Here is a 16,566-nt window from a genome sequence, read left to right as displayed (position 1 = left end):
TATTATTATTATTATTATTATTAAGACTCGACAATAAACTGACGTTTTCGTCGCTGTTGAGCCATGCAGCCGAGAAGGCTACAACTATCACGATGCACCTAAGCAGATTGATGGCAAACGTCAGAGGGCCCCTACCCTTCAAGAGGAGGTTACTAATGGTGGCATGTAACAGCATCATACGGTACGGATGTGAAATCTGGGCCCCTCAGCATGCTTAATAAGCAGAGGGCACAGAAACTGCTGAAAGTACAGCGGCACTGAGAGTGGCATCTGCATACCGCACAGTCTCAGGACTAGCGATACAAGTTATAGCGGGTTTCGTACCTATCTATTTGGTAGCAGAAAAGAGGCATCAAATATTTGACGTAAACCGTCGCCAACATGAAGTCTCAGAACTTGCACAAGTAAAAGAGGATACTTTCGAAAAATGTCAGACACGCTGGCAGCGAGAGACATATGAAAGGTGGACAACGAGGGTCATCCCAGTTATAGAAGCATAGACAAAATGGAACCACGGCAATGTAAACTATTACATAACACAGATGCTCTCCGGACATGGATATTTACATAAATATCTGTTTAAGCACGGAAAGAGTTATTCCCCTTATTGCTTATATGAAGACGAAGGAATTTAAGACGACGCAGAACATACATTCTTCTCATGCGGTCGGTGGACAAACCTACGCTCAGAAGTGGAATTGCAAGCAGGTGCAATTATAGTGACGAACATTGTTGCGAAAATGATAGAAGCCGAAGAAAATTGGAATGCAAATTATGCGAGCACTTATTAGAAACAAAAAAGAGGGACTTAGACAACCCTCTAAGACCTCGAAATGAATAGCGAAGCTTAGGCGCAAGCTATAAGAAGAAGGCCTAAGAACCCCGAAAGCCACCTCGAAGTAATACGAAAATGGTGCCGAGGTTGTAATAACTCCCAGAGGTCGGCAGGTGTGTTTTTTAGTCGGTACCAGCGTCGCATTGGCCGAAAAATGACTCGTGAGCTGAACACATCGCAATATTCCATTCGGCAAATGTTGAGAAATGAGCTCGGGGTAAAGCCATTGAAATTCCAAAAAGGAGCAAGAACTTACACCGCAATAGATATAAAATAGACTCAAAAGAGCTAAAGAGTTGCTTTGCTTGGCCGAAAGTGGTGAACTGCCGAATTTGATTTTCTCCGATGAGAAAACATTCGTTGTAAAGCAGTTTGTAAATGCCGAATGTTATCGCGAAAATATTCTGGAGGGTGTATAAAAGCCTTGGGCACGCAAACATTTTGACCGCAGACCTCGAACATTCCAACAGGATTCAGCACCATCGCACTCAGCACGCGCCACCTAATTATTGTGACAAAATGAGGTTCCTCGCTTCATTTCCAGCGCACAATGGCCACCAAAGTCTCTGGATACCAATCCGTTGGACTGTTGTGTCTGGAGTAATTTGGAAAGGAAGGTTGGCACTAAAAAATACCAAAGTGTCGATCACCTCAAGCAAGCGCTTCGCCGTTAATGAGCCAAAATACCGCAGAGCAACATTCGGGCAGCGTGTGATGGTTTCATTGGCCGTTTGAAGGCAATAATTCGTGCCAAGATGACCAATTCGAACAAATCTAAACTGATTCTAAAATTTGACGCTATTTCCGACATTTTTTGCTCTCATTCAATAAAATTTAAAAAAATTTAAAAATTAAGGCGTTTGACTTTGTTGCATTTTTTTATCTCACCCTGTACATAGCATGTAGGGTATATTAAGTTCGTCATTTCGTTTGCAACTCATCGAAATAAGAAATTTAGACATAACAAAATATATATTCTTAATTTTTCAGGATTGTTATTACGCTAGAGTCAAAAGCTAAATTTGTGCACTGATCAGTCTTTTGTCTGCAGGCAGGTCAAGTTCGAAAATGGAATATGATACCCCATGTAACGGAGTTTTCGGTATTTTTATGATTTTATCTATATTTTTCAATGAAATTGTCTAAAAATCCATACAAGAAGTTCTTTCTAAGCACTTTACCGCCTGGTAGAGAAATTTATATATAGGTCCACGATATCGTATAGCCCACATAGAACGGTACACCCCCCCCCTATTGGATATTTTGACGATTTTAGGGACATTATTCGTCGGAGTTGTTTCGAATTTCGTATTTATAATTCGGAATGGAAACTACAACATATGACAAAAAATTGCGTATGCAGGTCCACGTCTTCGTATAGCCTCCATACAACGGCACCTCACAATATTTAGTATTTTAATCATTTTAACGATATTATTAACCGGAGTTGTTTCAAGTCTCGTATTTAGAGTTAGTAATAGGAACTAGAGCCTATGACAGATTTTTTTTCAAGTTTCGTATTTGAATATTGTAATCGCTTATGACAAAAGTAATTTACTACTTTTCATAAGTAATTCTGCGCTCTTTTATACAAACTTGGCCCACTTTGCAGATCGCATCAAATTGAATATACAATGTTTCAGCAACATTTTCAATTCAATGGCCAATCAATTGATACAAAATGAATCGCGGTATGGGGGCCAATTTGCCTCCACGTTAATTGAACAAAATTGAGTCGCGAGATTGCAAAATATTTAACAAAATTGTTCTCAAACGAATTTCAAAAATTGGTTGAGCTATATTTGATAAGAAACATACGTACATATGTATGAATCGGGGTAGCTATATATAATGCCAAACAAAATGAAAAATACTAAACATATCATAAACATATGTATGTGCATGTATTAATACATGGAGCAAACATTAACACTTTATGACAGTGATCATGGGGGGTAATCGTGATGTAGATCCAGGAATATGCGCACATACATATCTGGGGGTTTATGTGTGTTTTGTTATTAAAAAATAAAGCGAACATTCTTCTAACAAATTGATATACGAATTTGTATATCAGTGAGATATCAGAGCAATTGAAACCGAATGATTAGCATTTTTTGAGACACTGGGAGAATAATAAAGAGAAAATAGAAAATTAATGTTACTGGTTTATATTTGTTTTAAATTGAGATTATGGCAAGTGACAGAGATTCTCAACATGGACAAATGCAGGCAGAAGTATCGGCATAGAAAATAGCTAAGCTAGCGTTTATTTTATTTATTTACCATATTAAAATCAGTAAGAAAAAATAAAAGTCGGGAGGTGCCGACTTTATGATACCCGAACCCACTATGCATATTTAGTAGAGTCACTTGTGGCGAATAAATGCTGATATTGACAATTTACGTATTATTTATGAATTAAGGCTTTAGACCGATTTAAAATTCAAATAGGTAAAAACTGACCCATAAAATCTATATCTTAATCGAAATCCACTAAACTCGACTGAGACAAATTTATGTTGTATGTCACCTCTCGAACTATATACCGTTGCAATGGTGTGCATGTTACAACTTTCAGAATACTTGAATATATATAATCGCATGAAACAACTTTATTTGATCAAATGTGGCATCCTTGATGTATTTACATCATATTAGAGGGTAATATGTATGGGAGATATATCCAAACCTGGACCGATCTCGACAAAATTAGTCAAAGATATCTTTAGGATGTACCTAATATCTTGTACCGGAAGTCCTTGTTATGGAGTGTATAATACGAATTCGGATGAAACATAAGTATGGGAGCTAGCTAGATAGTCTCTGCCAAAATCCACTCTATTAGCCATTTGGCACACAATATCCAAATCTAAAGCGATTTCGATAAAACTTGGCATTTCATTGTCATGAAATGCATACTAAGAATGTGGGGGATTTAAACACCTAATCGAATGAAACATACATATGGGGGCTATAGCTATATTTCAAACGATTTTCAACAAATTTAATGAACTTGCTTCTAGACAGAGGTGGGTCGTATTTTCCAAAATGCATTCTATTTGGCCGGATATTGACCATTTGGTGCCCAATAAACATGAAATCGAGTAAAGATGTGTGTGGGAGCTATATCCAAATCTGAACCGATCTCGTTAAAATTTCGACAGGGGTATTTCTGCACAAAATAAAAAAAATATTTATGGTAGCTATAGCTACACCTGAACCGATTTCGACCAAATTTGACACACTTTTTTCTACAGTTAATTTGATCGTATGTGCTAAATTCCATCCGGTTTGGACTAATATTACTAATCTGGTGTACAATTAAAAGCAAATCGAACGAAGCTATATATTTGGGCTATATCTGAATTCTGACCCATAATCTCTATAGGGTTTGTCCAAACGAATGACTTGTGCAAAGTTTCATCTAGATCGGGCAATAAGTATAACCTGTACTTTTTTACAAAAATACATGGGCAGACGGACGGACGGAAAATTGACTCAGAATGTGATTATGTGATGCAGACCATCAAAAGGAACTATGGGTCTATCCCGCCCCTATCTATATAAAGAAATACACAAAGACATTGTACCCTGACCACAGCGTTGGTTGCATGGTTGCGTAGACTTGAAAAAAAAAACAGTACAAAAGCAGCTAAGTTCGGCCGAGTCGAATTTTTAATACCCTCCGTCATTTCAAAGATCTTGCAAAATGTAAAAAGAATCCGTTGGAAAATGCCCATATAATTTTAAAAATTACAAAAATATCAGTTGGTATAGTTATATGGGCCTTTACGAGCGTACGAGCGTAGAGCTCAACAGTCTGGCAGCGAAGGTGGTGGCGATTACGAACTCCATACACCGAGCTTAAGATAATTCTGTTGAAAAATTTAGATAAAATTATCAAAATACCGAATATTGGGAGGCACCGCTATATGGGGGCTACGCGATGAGGTCAATTTGTTTGTGCAATTTTCCGAAAATGGCATCCATTGCCAACACCAAATTCCGAATTTGAAATATTTCTTGTAAAAAGTGTGACACAAACCATCGGAATACCGAATATCTAGAGGTACAGATATATATGGCCTATACGACCTCAACGACCGTGGACCTCTACAGATTATTATCTGCCAGAGAAGGTAGTGCCTATTATGAACTCCAAATACCAACGTTGTGATAGATTTGTTAAAAAATTAACTATAATCATAAAAAATACAATACATTAGGAGCTACTGTTATATGCGGGCTATCCAAAGCGTGGATATGTACAGAAAATGTTCCGTTGAAAAGTGTGACACAAATAATCGAAATACCGACCTAAAACAAATCTCAGTACAACTTTTGTTTTGTTCCAGTATCATAAAAGGAATAAAAGTTTTTCGATATCATAAAAGGAAAATCGGTTATCGTAGTAAAAAGGTTTACATTCTAGAAGTTCTGGAACAGACACAATATATATTTAATTGATATATAATTTATGAAACTTAATTCATTAAGGCTAGTATACAAATAACGTTAGTCATATGAAAACTTTCGGAAGCTAGAGTGATGTACACAGACGAATGGTCATCGCTCAATCAACATAGTTTTGTACTTTCTGACAACATATTTTTGTATCTATCGGAAAGATGTAATCACCGGCCTATGTGTCTTTGTACATGGTACAATAAAAAGATAAGGTAGAGCTACCAGCTGATTACAATTTTTTTCTAAGTGTGCCCGACTTCTGCCAATTTTGTGTATGTATTCATTGTTTTGAAAAATGAAAAAAAAATATTTTCAAAACCAATGATTGGAAGACACGTATATTTCTACTCGCGCTTTAGAGCTATTAACCAGTTTAGCCATGGAATTAAAAGTTTGAACAGTTTGGATCATATTATTGACAGAAAATCCAGACATTTCATTCATTTTTCGCGATATTTAACTCATTTTATACATCTAGAAAATATGAAAACAACCTTTTTTATACAATTTTGAATGAGCCTGACAGGAAGCTGGCATAGCCTCAGGGCTGTATTTCTGTACTTTTACGAAGCGGTTCAACCTCCTTATTGTACCACGTCTTTGTATAATTATACCTCAAATTTCAAAACATTATAAAAAATATGTTCCTTCGTTCCTATTTTCAGGGTAACCTCTATCTATTTAATTCGCAGTTTAAATCCACGGGGTGTGCTAAATCCGTTAAACTGCACACGTTTAATAAATTAAATAGTTACCCCACTTCAAACATACATATCCAGCTCTGCATTTCCCTAATCTCCCTTATTAAATTCGCAGTATGAATATACATTTTGATCTTTGAAATTCCCCTTTAAAATAAAAAAAATTTTCTTGAATGTTTTATTTCTCCACAGATTGGGAAACACTGGCCAACTGTTGCTCTATGCAGTGGGGTCTATTGTGTGCTCTCTTGCTCACAATTAATTGCGTTTTTTGTCCATTTTATTTGCTGTGGAATAGGTCACAATTAAAGACAAATCTCACAAGAAATTCATTCGTAGTTTAGCTGTCAAACAGTTAAGACGGTATTCGTAGAGAAATTTTAAAATAAAATAACTCGCCAAATAAAAAAAATGTCTAGTATAAATTTTAAAAGTTTAGAAGAATGTCTCGAAAAGCACATACCCGCCGATGAACTTAAAGAAGTGAAACGTATTCTTTATGGAAGATCAGATGAGTGAGTGCAGTTTCATTTTGGTCATATTGAAAACAAAAACATATACACTCAAATAAACAAATGTGCATGTGTAAATGGTGTATGCAAATTTCTAGAAAACCAAATTGGTGTGCTTTGTAGATTAGGTGATGCAATATGTCAAGAATAAGTGCAGGTGGTTGTTATCTTTGAAAACCTTAATAATCAGCTGAGTGTTCTTAAAAGATATCACGGTACAATTAATTCATGGTAACCTCATTTCAGATAACACTATCTGTGCATTTTCTGTAATTTACCTTGTCAAATTTATCTCCATAGAAAACAGAATCCCATATCTTGTTTGGATATAATCAATGGATTTTTGAATATTTTGGCATTGAGTTGTTGTGAGAGGTATAATTTTGAAAAAAAAAAGTGTAAACATATGATTGCACAAGCTTTGCTTCGTAATTCTGTCATAAGGGATTCAGAGGTATAAAATAGTACAATTACAATTTACCGGATTTAGTTCAGCCACTGGATTTAGATTTACACTTCCATTTCGTATATGTCAAATGAATCTGCATGAAAAAGGTGGTTAACCAAACAAAAGATCTAATGTAAATATACTACAAACAAGCCTGCAAATTAATACGTTCTTAAAAGGTAGCATTTTTTCTAACATAAGTAAGGGAATTGGCTTTCAATGTAAAATAAGAAAGTAATTTGGAGAAATCTATTTAACTTTCGGCCCATAATTTGAACTATGAAGCCAAGCTATAACTTAAAGTGCTTAGATGCTATTGAAGATGAACCCCTGGGTTTAACAGATCTATTGGGTTAATCTTGGGTGGCGCTCGGCTTATGTTTCTTTACGTATAAATAAAAATATAATAATAAAAAAATAAATAGCGAAAAATGATGTAACGAAAAATCTAACATGGAAACGAATCATGTTAAAAACAAGTGTTTTTTCGAATGGGTGACCGTCTACAAGGAAAATAATGAATCTTCGAATGTATAATCTTGAGCAAATACAGCATCGAAATAATAGTTTTAGGCCTAGCATGGTATGCAATATCAAGTAGCCCCCCATATAACGGTACCATTGATATTCGGTATTTTGATGATTGTAGCCAAACTTTGCAATGGAATTGTCTGAAAATCCACAAAAGAAGTTCTTATTAAGTATTTTACTCCCTGGAAGAGAATTTTCTAGATAGGTCCATATCGTATAGCCCCATACAACTGTACCCCCCTATATTCGAATTTTTGATGAATTTAGGGACATTATTCACCGTGGTTTTTATCAAGTTTCGAATTTGAATAATGTAATGGTCTATGACAAAAGTTGCCTATGCAAGTTCAAGTCTTCGTAGTGACCCCAAAATAACGGCGACGAATGTAAACAACGTCTAGGCGACTTTGGAGTGTATCGTAGTACCAATGTATTTCAAGCCAACCAATGAACTAAGTCAACATTGATGGCAATGGTTAGACTTGTCCAGACAAATAAAATCATGGTAGAAGAATGCAGGTAGATGAAGGTTCGGAGGATCGGAGGTTATTATAATATGCGTTTTTATAAAATTTTTACAAATTTGAATAATTTTTCATTCAAAAATTTCAATTTCAAAATTAGTTTGACAGTTCATTGTTCCAACCGCTGCGTCTATGCCATAAATTAAAAGTAAAATGAACCAGAAATATAATAATAACCCATTTCGCAACATTGTTCTCCAAAATACAAAACAGTTAAGGGACAAATACATTAAAGGTTTTTACTGGTTTAGGTCACTGCTGGCTTCTTCGGAACAAAGAAGAATATTGTAAACAAGTATAAATTATGGGCCATATTAAGTAATGTAGTAAAAGGCGAAACGCGTCGCATAGTGATGAGTGTGTGATGGTATCTATCTGGCTTTCCTTTTCACTGCAAACACAGGTCAACAAATGATGCTAAACAATATATACAAGGATCAAAAAATATATTGATAAAAATGTTGATTTAAATAAAAACTTATGCGAATGCCTGACAGCAATTCAGCAGCAATATTCGCAAATACATTAGAAATAGTTTCTGGCTCTTCGAAGCTAATCCATATTATTTCCCAAGTAGAATCTCTTCTCCAACAGGTGATCAGCATTTACGAGTTTGTTTTTGTTACCTCTGAAAGATGGACAGGCAAATTACTATCAAAAATATTGTTTACAATTTATATAAAGTTAAAGGCATACCTTGCTTTTTCTTGCAAATAAATCAAAAGGATTGCGTCCGTTTTTATGTGTGCTCGGCAAAAAAAAAAATGCAAGTTATTGCGTTATCGTACATTATCTCTGTCAGATGTTTTTTGTAAGTCAAAAAGCAGTGAATACAATAATTTAACACAAAATAAATTTATTTCGTGGGTTCAAATGGGTACAACCATTCTCATGCTAATCTTATTCTACTTTAAGTTATGATAGTTATAATCTGACAATTCTAAGTTCTTATCTTGTTCCCAATATAAAAGAACTGTGTTTCGCTTCAGCGTACTCTTTAATACGCAAAAAACTACGCATCATCATCGTCACAAATGTTATGACAATATTTTCTAGAATCGCCCCTAATATAAAATTCATACATACATATGTATGTACATATAAAATTAACAAACATATATAAATTATAATCATAAACTTTTGCAAATATCCCACACTGTGCCAGTATTTCATTATCTTTCTGTTCTGTTTTCCTTTTTTTATAAAGCGTTGTTGTTCTAAAACCTATCGATTACTTTTGTATATCTTTACAATTTCTTCTTTTTAATATTTTCGAATTTTATTACAATAACAATTTATAAGAAAACGTTTCTCCCATGCTTGACCTTCCGTCGTCCCACTATCGCTGGAGTGGCACGCGCATTCAATGTCTTGTCGGTTTTTCGAGCAATTTCCCAACCCAATAAATCTTTTCTTTTTTCTTTCTTTTGCTTTCGATTACTGCCAACCATCGGTTGGTCCACATTTCACACTTCCCCTATCGGTAACCAGTGGCCACTTATTTAGAAATAGATGAAATCTACACACAAGTGTTGGATTGTTTGTATATTTGTGTGAATGTATCTCACTGTGCGGCATTTGTTTATATACAAAGCTGTCGGGTAGCTTTGTTATAGTTCATGTTGTTTCATTCCGTTTGCTTTTCCTTTTGTTTGTGTACGAAATGGAATTGAAACATAACACTAGATGTAAGAGAACAGAAACAACTGAGAGGGTTAATTAGAGTTACCATCAGTATGTAAAAACTAATGTTGAGGATATGGATGGTAACAAGCATGGCACACTTGCAGAGAGTAGAACAATGCTATCTCCTAATTTTTTTGGTGCAGATTTGGCGTAGTGTCATTGTTTGACATTTGAACAATTGTTATTGTTTGCTAGTTAATAAAGTAAACCAGCAAGGAAAGGTCAAAAATCGGGCGGGCCGACTATATGATACCCTACACCACTATGCGTAGTTAGTAGAGCTCGCGAAACAAAAAAGTTTATATTGGGAATTAATGTTATGTAGATCATATCATCTATGAACCAAATAGCATTGCTGGATAGTGCCTGATATGACTTCGATAAGGATTATATTAAAAATATTTTTGGAGCAATAGATATAGCGGACCGAGTTCCACCAAATGGTAAAATTCGTTTGAATATGAAAAAAATCTATTAAATTTGGTCTGATATTATATGATATATATATCGAAGGTATATCGAAGCTACATAAAAATCTGAACCGATCTCGATAAAATTTGGTAGAGGTATTTTCGAGCAGTATCTGATGCCCGGTATCAAATATCATTGTTGTCGAGTGCATATTACGCATGTGCGCGACTTTAGCACCAAATCGGATGAAACATATATATGGGAACTATAGCTATATCTGAACCAATTTGTACCAAAAATTCGAAGCACGTGCTTTTAGTCTGAATTCCTTTGGAAATGCCAAAATTTGGGCTGTATTAGCCATTTCTGCACAAAAAACATCAAATCTGAACCGATCTTGATAAAATTAAACACTTATTTCTAAGCTCTATCTGATATCAAGTACCAAAAAATGTTGTTTTTGGGTTCATATTGCGCATGTGAGGAACTTAAAACCCTAAATCGGATAAAACATATTTATGGGAGCTATAGCTATATCTGAACCAATTTTTATCAAAAATTCGAAGCACGTGCTTTTAGGCTGAATTCCTTTGAAAGTGCCAAAATTTGGGCTGTATTGGCCATTTGGTGCACAACAAAAAAAAAAATGAAATCGTGAGCTATATTCACCGAACCGATCTTGATAAAATTTTAAACACTTATTTCTAAGCTCTATCTGATATCAAGTACCAAAAAATCGGATAAAACATATTTATGGGAGCTATATATGAACCGATTTTCCCCAAATTTGAAATACTTGTTTCTAGGACGAATTCAGTCGAAATTACCAAAATTCAGTCCATTTGAGGTGATATTAGCCATTTGTTGCCTAATAAACCTGATATCGGATAAAGATATTTATTGGAGCTATATCCTTATCTAATCCGATCTCGATAAAATCTAACAGAGGTATTTCTGGGCTATTTATGAAATCTGGTGCCAAATTTCATTCTTGTGGAGTGCAAATTACGCATGTGAGGGACTTAGAACCCAAATCGGATGAAACATATATATGGGAGCTATATGCCTGAACCGATTTTCTCCCAATTTGATGTACTTCAGGTTCAGGTCATTTAGATTGATATTGGCCATTTGTTGTACAATTAACCTGAAATCGGTTGAAGTTATATCTGGAAGCGATATATAAGTATGAACCGATTTTCACGAATTTCAATAGAGTTCATAAAAAATAATAATGCTGATTTTATCAATAAAATTATCTTCAGTGACGAGGTCCATTTCCATCTTGATGACTCCGTCAATAGAGAGAATTGTCGCATTCGAGGTGAGGAAAATCATCGAAAGATTCACGAAAAGCAAATGCATCCTCAACGTGTCACTATGTGATGTGATTTTGGGCTGGATGAATAATTTGACCTTTTTTATGAAAATGAGGCAGGTCAAGCGCAACCAGTCAATGGTGTTCGGTATCGTGGAATTATAACCAGCTTCTTTTGCCTACAATTGAAGAAATGAATGTGGAGGGCATGTGACTTCAAGAAGACGGCGCCTCATGTCATACAGCCAGAGAAACCATTTAATTGCTGCATCATTTCCCGATCGTTTTATTTCGCGTTTTAGAGACCAAATTGCCCTCATATATCGTGCGATATAACACCTTTCGATTTTTTTTCGATTTTACTCGACTCAAGCTTAAAAGATAAAATTGGACGCTGCATTTATAAAAAGAGGCAGCATTCATGCAAAACGGTAATTTAAAATATTAAAAAAATGGCGTGTGTGCCATACATAACCGATCACGATTTTTTTAATATCTGTGTTTTAAATAAAAAGGTCGAAAAACCCGAAAAATACCTGTGCTTCATTTATAATTTAAAAATTGCTTTCTTTTTCTTTCCCATCTACCTTATATCAAAGTATATATAAAATTGTATCTTATCATTTGTTAGAAAAAATACGCATAAACAATTGCCGTTACTATGAACCTCTTAGTCCTCAAATCAATAAAGAATAACTTTAAATGCAAATATATCAAATATAGTCTTAAAATAGATTAAAGGTAACAAATTATTTAATAAAATAAAGTCTAATTTTAATTTCAGCAATGTTCTGGAACTTCCAGCTGAGGCCAAAAATATTGCAGCCGAAAATGGTTTTGAAATCAAAGGTTATCGGATCCTCGCCAAGGAGGAACAAATGCGTAAACCGCGTCTTGTAAAAATAGGTGCCATTCAAAACTCCATAGTACTGCCCACAACTGCACCATTGGAAAAGCAACGCGAGGCCATATGGAGGAAAGTGACGACAATGATAAAGGCAGCTGCAGCAGCCGGTGTAAATGTTGTCTGTATGCAGGAGGCATGGAGTGAGTTTTAAAAAATTAAACATAACAATAAAATATTATAATTTTTGTTTTCTTCCAGCCATGCCATTTGCCTTCTGTACCCGCGAAAAATTCCCTTGGTGTGATTTTGCCGAAGAAGCTGAAAATGGCCCAACCACGAAAATGTTACAGGAACTAGCCAAAGCATATAATATGGTCATAATTTCATCCATATTGGAACGTGATGTTGAGCATGGTGACACAATTTGGAACACTGCCGTTGTTATTTCCAATCATGGTCGTTATATGGGTAAACATCGTAAAAATCACATTCCTCGTGTGGGTGATTTCAATGAAGCCACCTATTATTTGGAGGGTAACACCGGACACCCGGTATTTGAAACAGATTTCGGTAAAATTGCCATAAATATTTGCTATGGACGACATCATCCACAAAATTGGATGATGTTTGGTTTGAATGGTGCAGAAATTGTTTTTAATCCATCGGCCACAGTGGGTGCGCTGAGTGAACCTTTATGGTCTATTGAAGCCCGTAATGCTGCCATTGCGAATAGTTATTTCTCTGTAGCAATTAATCGTGTTGGCAACGAAGAATTTCCCAATGAATATACATCGGGTGATGGCAAACCGGCACATAAAGTATTCGGTCCCTTTTATGGTTCCAGTTATGTGGCGGCGCCAGATGGTACCAGAACGCCGGTAAGTTTATAAGGAGTTTTATTTTTAAATTTATATATGATAGCTGTTCGTTAAAGTGCAACAAATAAGAGAACTCCATTTCGAGAAATTAACCTACCTTTTGTGAAAAATATTTTATTATATGGGCGAGAAGAAGGAATGATTTCAGTCGTTTTCGCTCTCTCCCATGGTAGAAGAATACAGGTAGTCGCATCGACACAGCTGCTGTGACAATGAACTGTCAAACCGATTTTGGAATTGAAAATGTTGAATGAAAAATTATTGAAATTTGTAAAAACTGTTCAAAAATGCGTATTATAACAAACTCCGAATTGCGTCGTATAGGAAAACTTTTAAAAAATTACTTATTTTTGATAAAACATTTTAAGCATTTTGACATATTAATGTTCCCAAGCGTTGATGCATCTACCTATATTATTCTACCTTGCTCTCTCCTTAGTAATCCACTGAAAAATTATTGAAATTTGTAAAAACTGTTCAAAAATGCGTATTATAACAAACTCCGAATTGCGTCGTATAGGAAAACTTATAAAAAATTACTTATTTTTGATAAAACATTTTAAGCATTTTGACATATAGATGCGTTGATGCATCTACCTATATTATTCTACCATGCTCTCTCCTAAGTAATCCACTTTTCCAGTATGCAGTCACTTCACTTCTTAAAACAATAAAACCTTGTGTAAATGGGGGTTCATTGTTTCATTATCTCAATGATTCCTCTTGTTAGAGTTGCCGATGTGCTGAAAATGTACAAACATGTGGGAAGTTTCTGACATCTAACAAAGAGGTCCTTTGAAATACCATTTGTCAGCTGTATCATTTAGCATCTACCTATTACTCTTTTAAAGTATTCTTTAGCTTTAAAAACGGATGCGCCCAGAAAGTACAGTTATATTAATTAATGTTTCCACATTCGTCTTTTTTTCAGAGTCTGTCACGTGATCAAGATGGCCTGCTAATAACTGAAGTTGATTTGAATTTGTGCCGCCAAATCAAAGATTTCTGGACATTCCGTATGACCCAAAGACTTGACATGTATGCAGAGTCATTTAAACGGGCTTCCCAACTAGATTTTAAGCCACAAATTATTCGTGAATAGATAGTTATTATTAAATAATTAAGTAATTTGATATAAAAAATAAAAAAACAATACAAAAAATTCCAAAATAAAATAAAATCCAAAAAAAAAGAAGAAGAAAACATCTACTATAAATTTTGAATTTTATTCCTTATTATAATAGTTAACTAAACGATTGGCTTCCCGGTAACCAGACTCCACAGCTCCATGTACTGTGGAAAAATGATGCATACTTGTAGCCTCACCGGCAAACAAAAGAATAGGTTTAAAATTTTTGGAACACATGGTGGCAGCTGGTTTATTCTTTGAACTGTGACTGAAAATCGAATTCGAAGAACAACTTTGATGGCTAGGGATTTCTGGCATTCGAATTATCAAAGGTTGGCTCAACTGCATGGCAGAAACATTCAACTGTTCACTCAACATGGAACGAAATGAATAGGCCCCCAGGAAATTTGGATTTGATTGCCAGTGGCTAACTTGTATATTCAAGGGTTCAGGTATTTCCCATTGCCACAGGAAACGTCTTAGCAAATACATGCAACCTGCAATTACCTGATCCTCTGGCATGTTTTCTAATTTCAAAACATAGGAACCCACAATCCAGGCCAATAGGATCCGCGGTTGATAGTTAACACAATAGAAGCCAAAAATCTCTTCCACCCATTCGTATGGAGTTCGCTGCAAATCTTCTAGGTCTTTCTTTAACCATAACATTGTAAAGCCATACCAATTTTCTGGCCAAAATCGGTTGGGAAATTCAAGGAAAATTTTACCCACACTTCCATAACCCAGACCCACAATGGCTAACTTCTTTTGCAGCGGCAAAGGCGGATGAAACATCGACTCCAGTTTTTCCTTAAGAACGCCCAAGGACACAGTTATGACCACATGGTCGGCCTCATATTCATATAAGCCATTTGCACAACGAACAATTGCCTTACCATTGTCCAGATTCCATTGGATTTGATCCACAGGGCAGTTGAATTTAAGCCGTTCCTCTAATTGGCCAAAGTGATACTCCTCATTGGAACCCATTAGCATGTGTAAGAAACGCACATAGCCCTTATCCTTCCAATTCAGCAGATAATCTCCCGGACATTGCCAATAATCATGGATACCCTTGGCTGATACCTCATCCATGCCGGAAGCTGTTTCTGAACTCTCAATTTTTTTGAAATTCTCCAAAAATTCCCAGGCCACTTCTTCGTTGATTTTCGAATCACTTAAACTGCCTACAACCTCTTGAAAACGTTCACTCAGAAAATCTCCAAATGAACCCTTGAAACTAAACATATCCTCTGCATGGTTTTCCAAAATGTTTCTCAGCATCTCCTTGAGGCGATTCGTTGTCTCTTTAGTTAGTACTTCACCATTGGAGCGAATGCACTCGAAGGTATAATAAATTTCGCCGGTCGTCTCGAGACAATCATTCTGCTGCACCATTTCATAGACAACGTTACCCTCCTGCCCATGCACCCATTGGGCGCCAAAATCAATGACATTGTCCCCAAATTGCTGGGTATGAATTCGACCACCAATACGATTTTCTGCTTCGAGTATTGAAATGTTCTCAAATCCAAATTCCATTAGTTTGGTGGCACATGACAAGCCAGCCGCCCCGGCACCTATAATAATTATTCGTGGATCGTCGTAGGTCATCCGAATGGGCATTAAACTACTTTTCGCCGCAACCAATGAACTTTCTATACTGAATGCGGAGTCATTGGCTATTAGGCGTGATATTCTACTTTTAGATTTACGCTTACTTTTGCGAAAATATTTATGAAAAAATGAACAAAAACACATTTTGTTTGGATTTGCGGATGTTTTACATTTTTGTTGACTGAAATTTGTCTTTTTTATTTTAACTTTAATTTGTATTCTAATGAAAATATTTTCTTCCAACACCATTTCCAGAAAACAATTTAAATTGTGAGTTATATAAAATATTTTCGGTAGTGTAAACCTTACAGTGAATTTATTCGGCTATTATAAGGAGCACGTTCAGGCTACTAAATCCACTTGATTGTCAATTCCATAGAGTATTCGTTCTTAAATCGTATTCATGAATCCAGTGGATACTATTTGACGTATATACAACTGACATTTGAGATCGAGTGGATTTCGTAAATCTAAACGTAATTTTAGGGTGAACCGAACCAAATTTCTTGTTTAATTGAAGTCAAATTAAAACTCCAGAGTGACTCTGTTAAAGTAGCAAAATTAAGCGAAGTTTTGACTGCTTTGGCATATAGGGTGGCATATGACTAAGCAGTCGTGTTCCTTTGTAAATTGACATTGATGATGTCGAGCTACTTATA

General features: G+C 35.5%; 2 protein-coding genes across 2 annotated transcripts; one reads left to right on the top strand and one right to left on the bottom strand.

Annotated features, from left to right (window-relative positions):
- The first annotated feature begins 6,335 nt into the window (after positions 1-6,335).
- Positions 6,336-14,377, top strand: LOC101890078 (beta-ureidopropionase). The gene is made up of 4 exons (XM_005178333.3): positions 6,336-6,521; positions 12,221-12,483; positions 12,542-13,161; positions 14,093-14,377. Exons 1-4 carry the CDS (start codon positions 6,418-6,420, stop codon positions 14,261-14,263), a joined length of 1,158 nt encoding a protein of 385 aa, XP_005178390.2. The 5' UTR covers positions 6,336-6,417; the 3' UTR covers positions 14,264-14,377.
- LOC101893571 (spermine oxidase-like) lies at positions 14,369-16,255 on the bottom strand. The gene has a single exon (XM_020035021.2). The coding sequence runs from the start codon at positions 16,154-16,156 to the stop codon at positions 14,387-14,389; it is 1,770 nt and encodes a 589-aa protein (XP_019890580.2). The 5' UTR covers positions 16,157-16,255; the 3' UTR covers positions 14,369-14,386.
- Positions 16,256-16,566: the final 311 nt, after the last annotated feature.

Source organism: Musca domestica, unplaced genomic scaffold (genome assembly GCF_030504385.1).
Source record: "Musca domestica strain aabys unplaced genomic scaffold, Musca_domestica.polishedcontigs.V.1.1 17, whole genome shotgun sequence".
Lineage (NCBI taxonomy): Eukaryota > Metazoa > Arthropoda > Insecta > Diptera > Muscidae > Musca > Musca domestica.
Note: the sequence above shows the minus strand (reverse complement) of the source record. Positions and strands in the feature narration are given on the sequence as shown.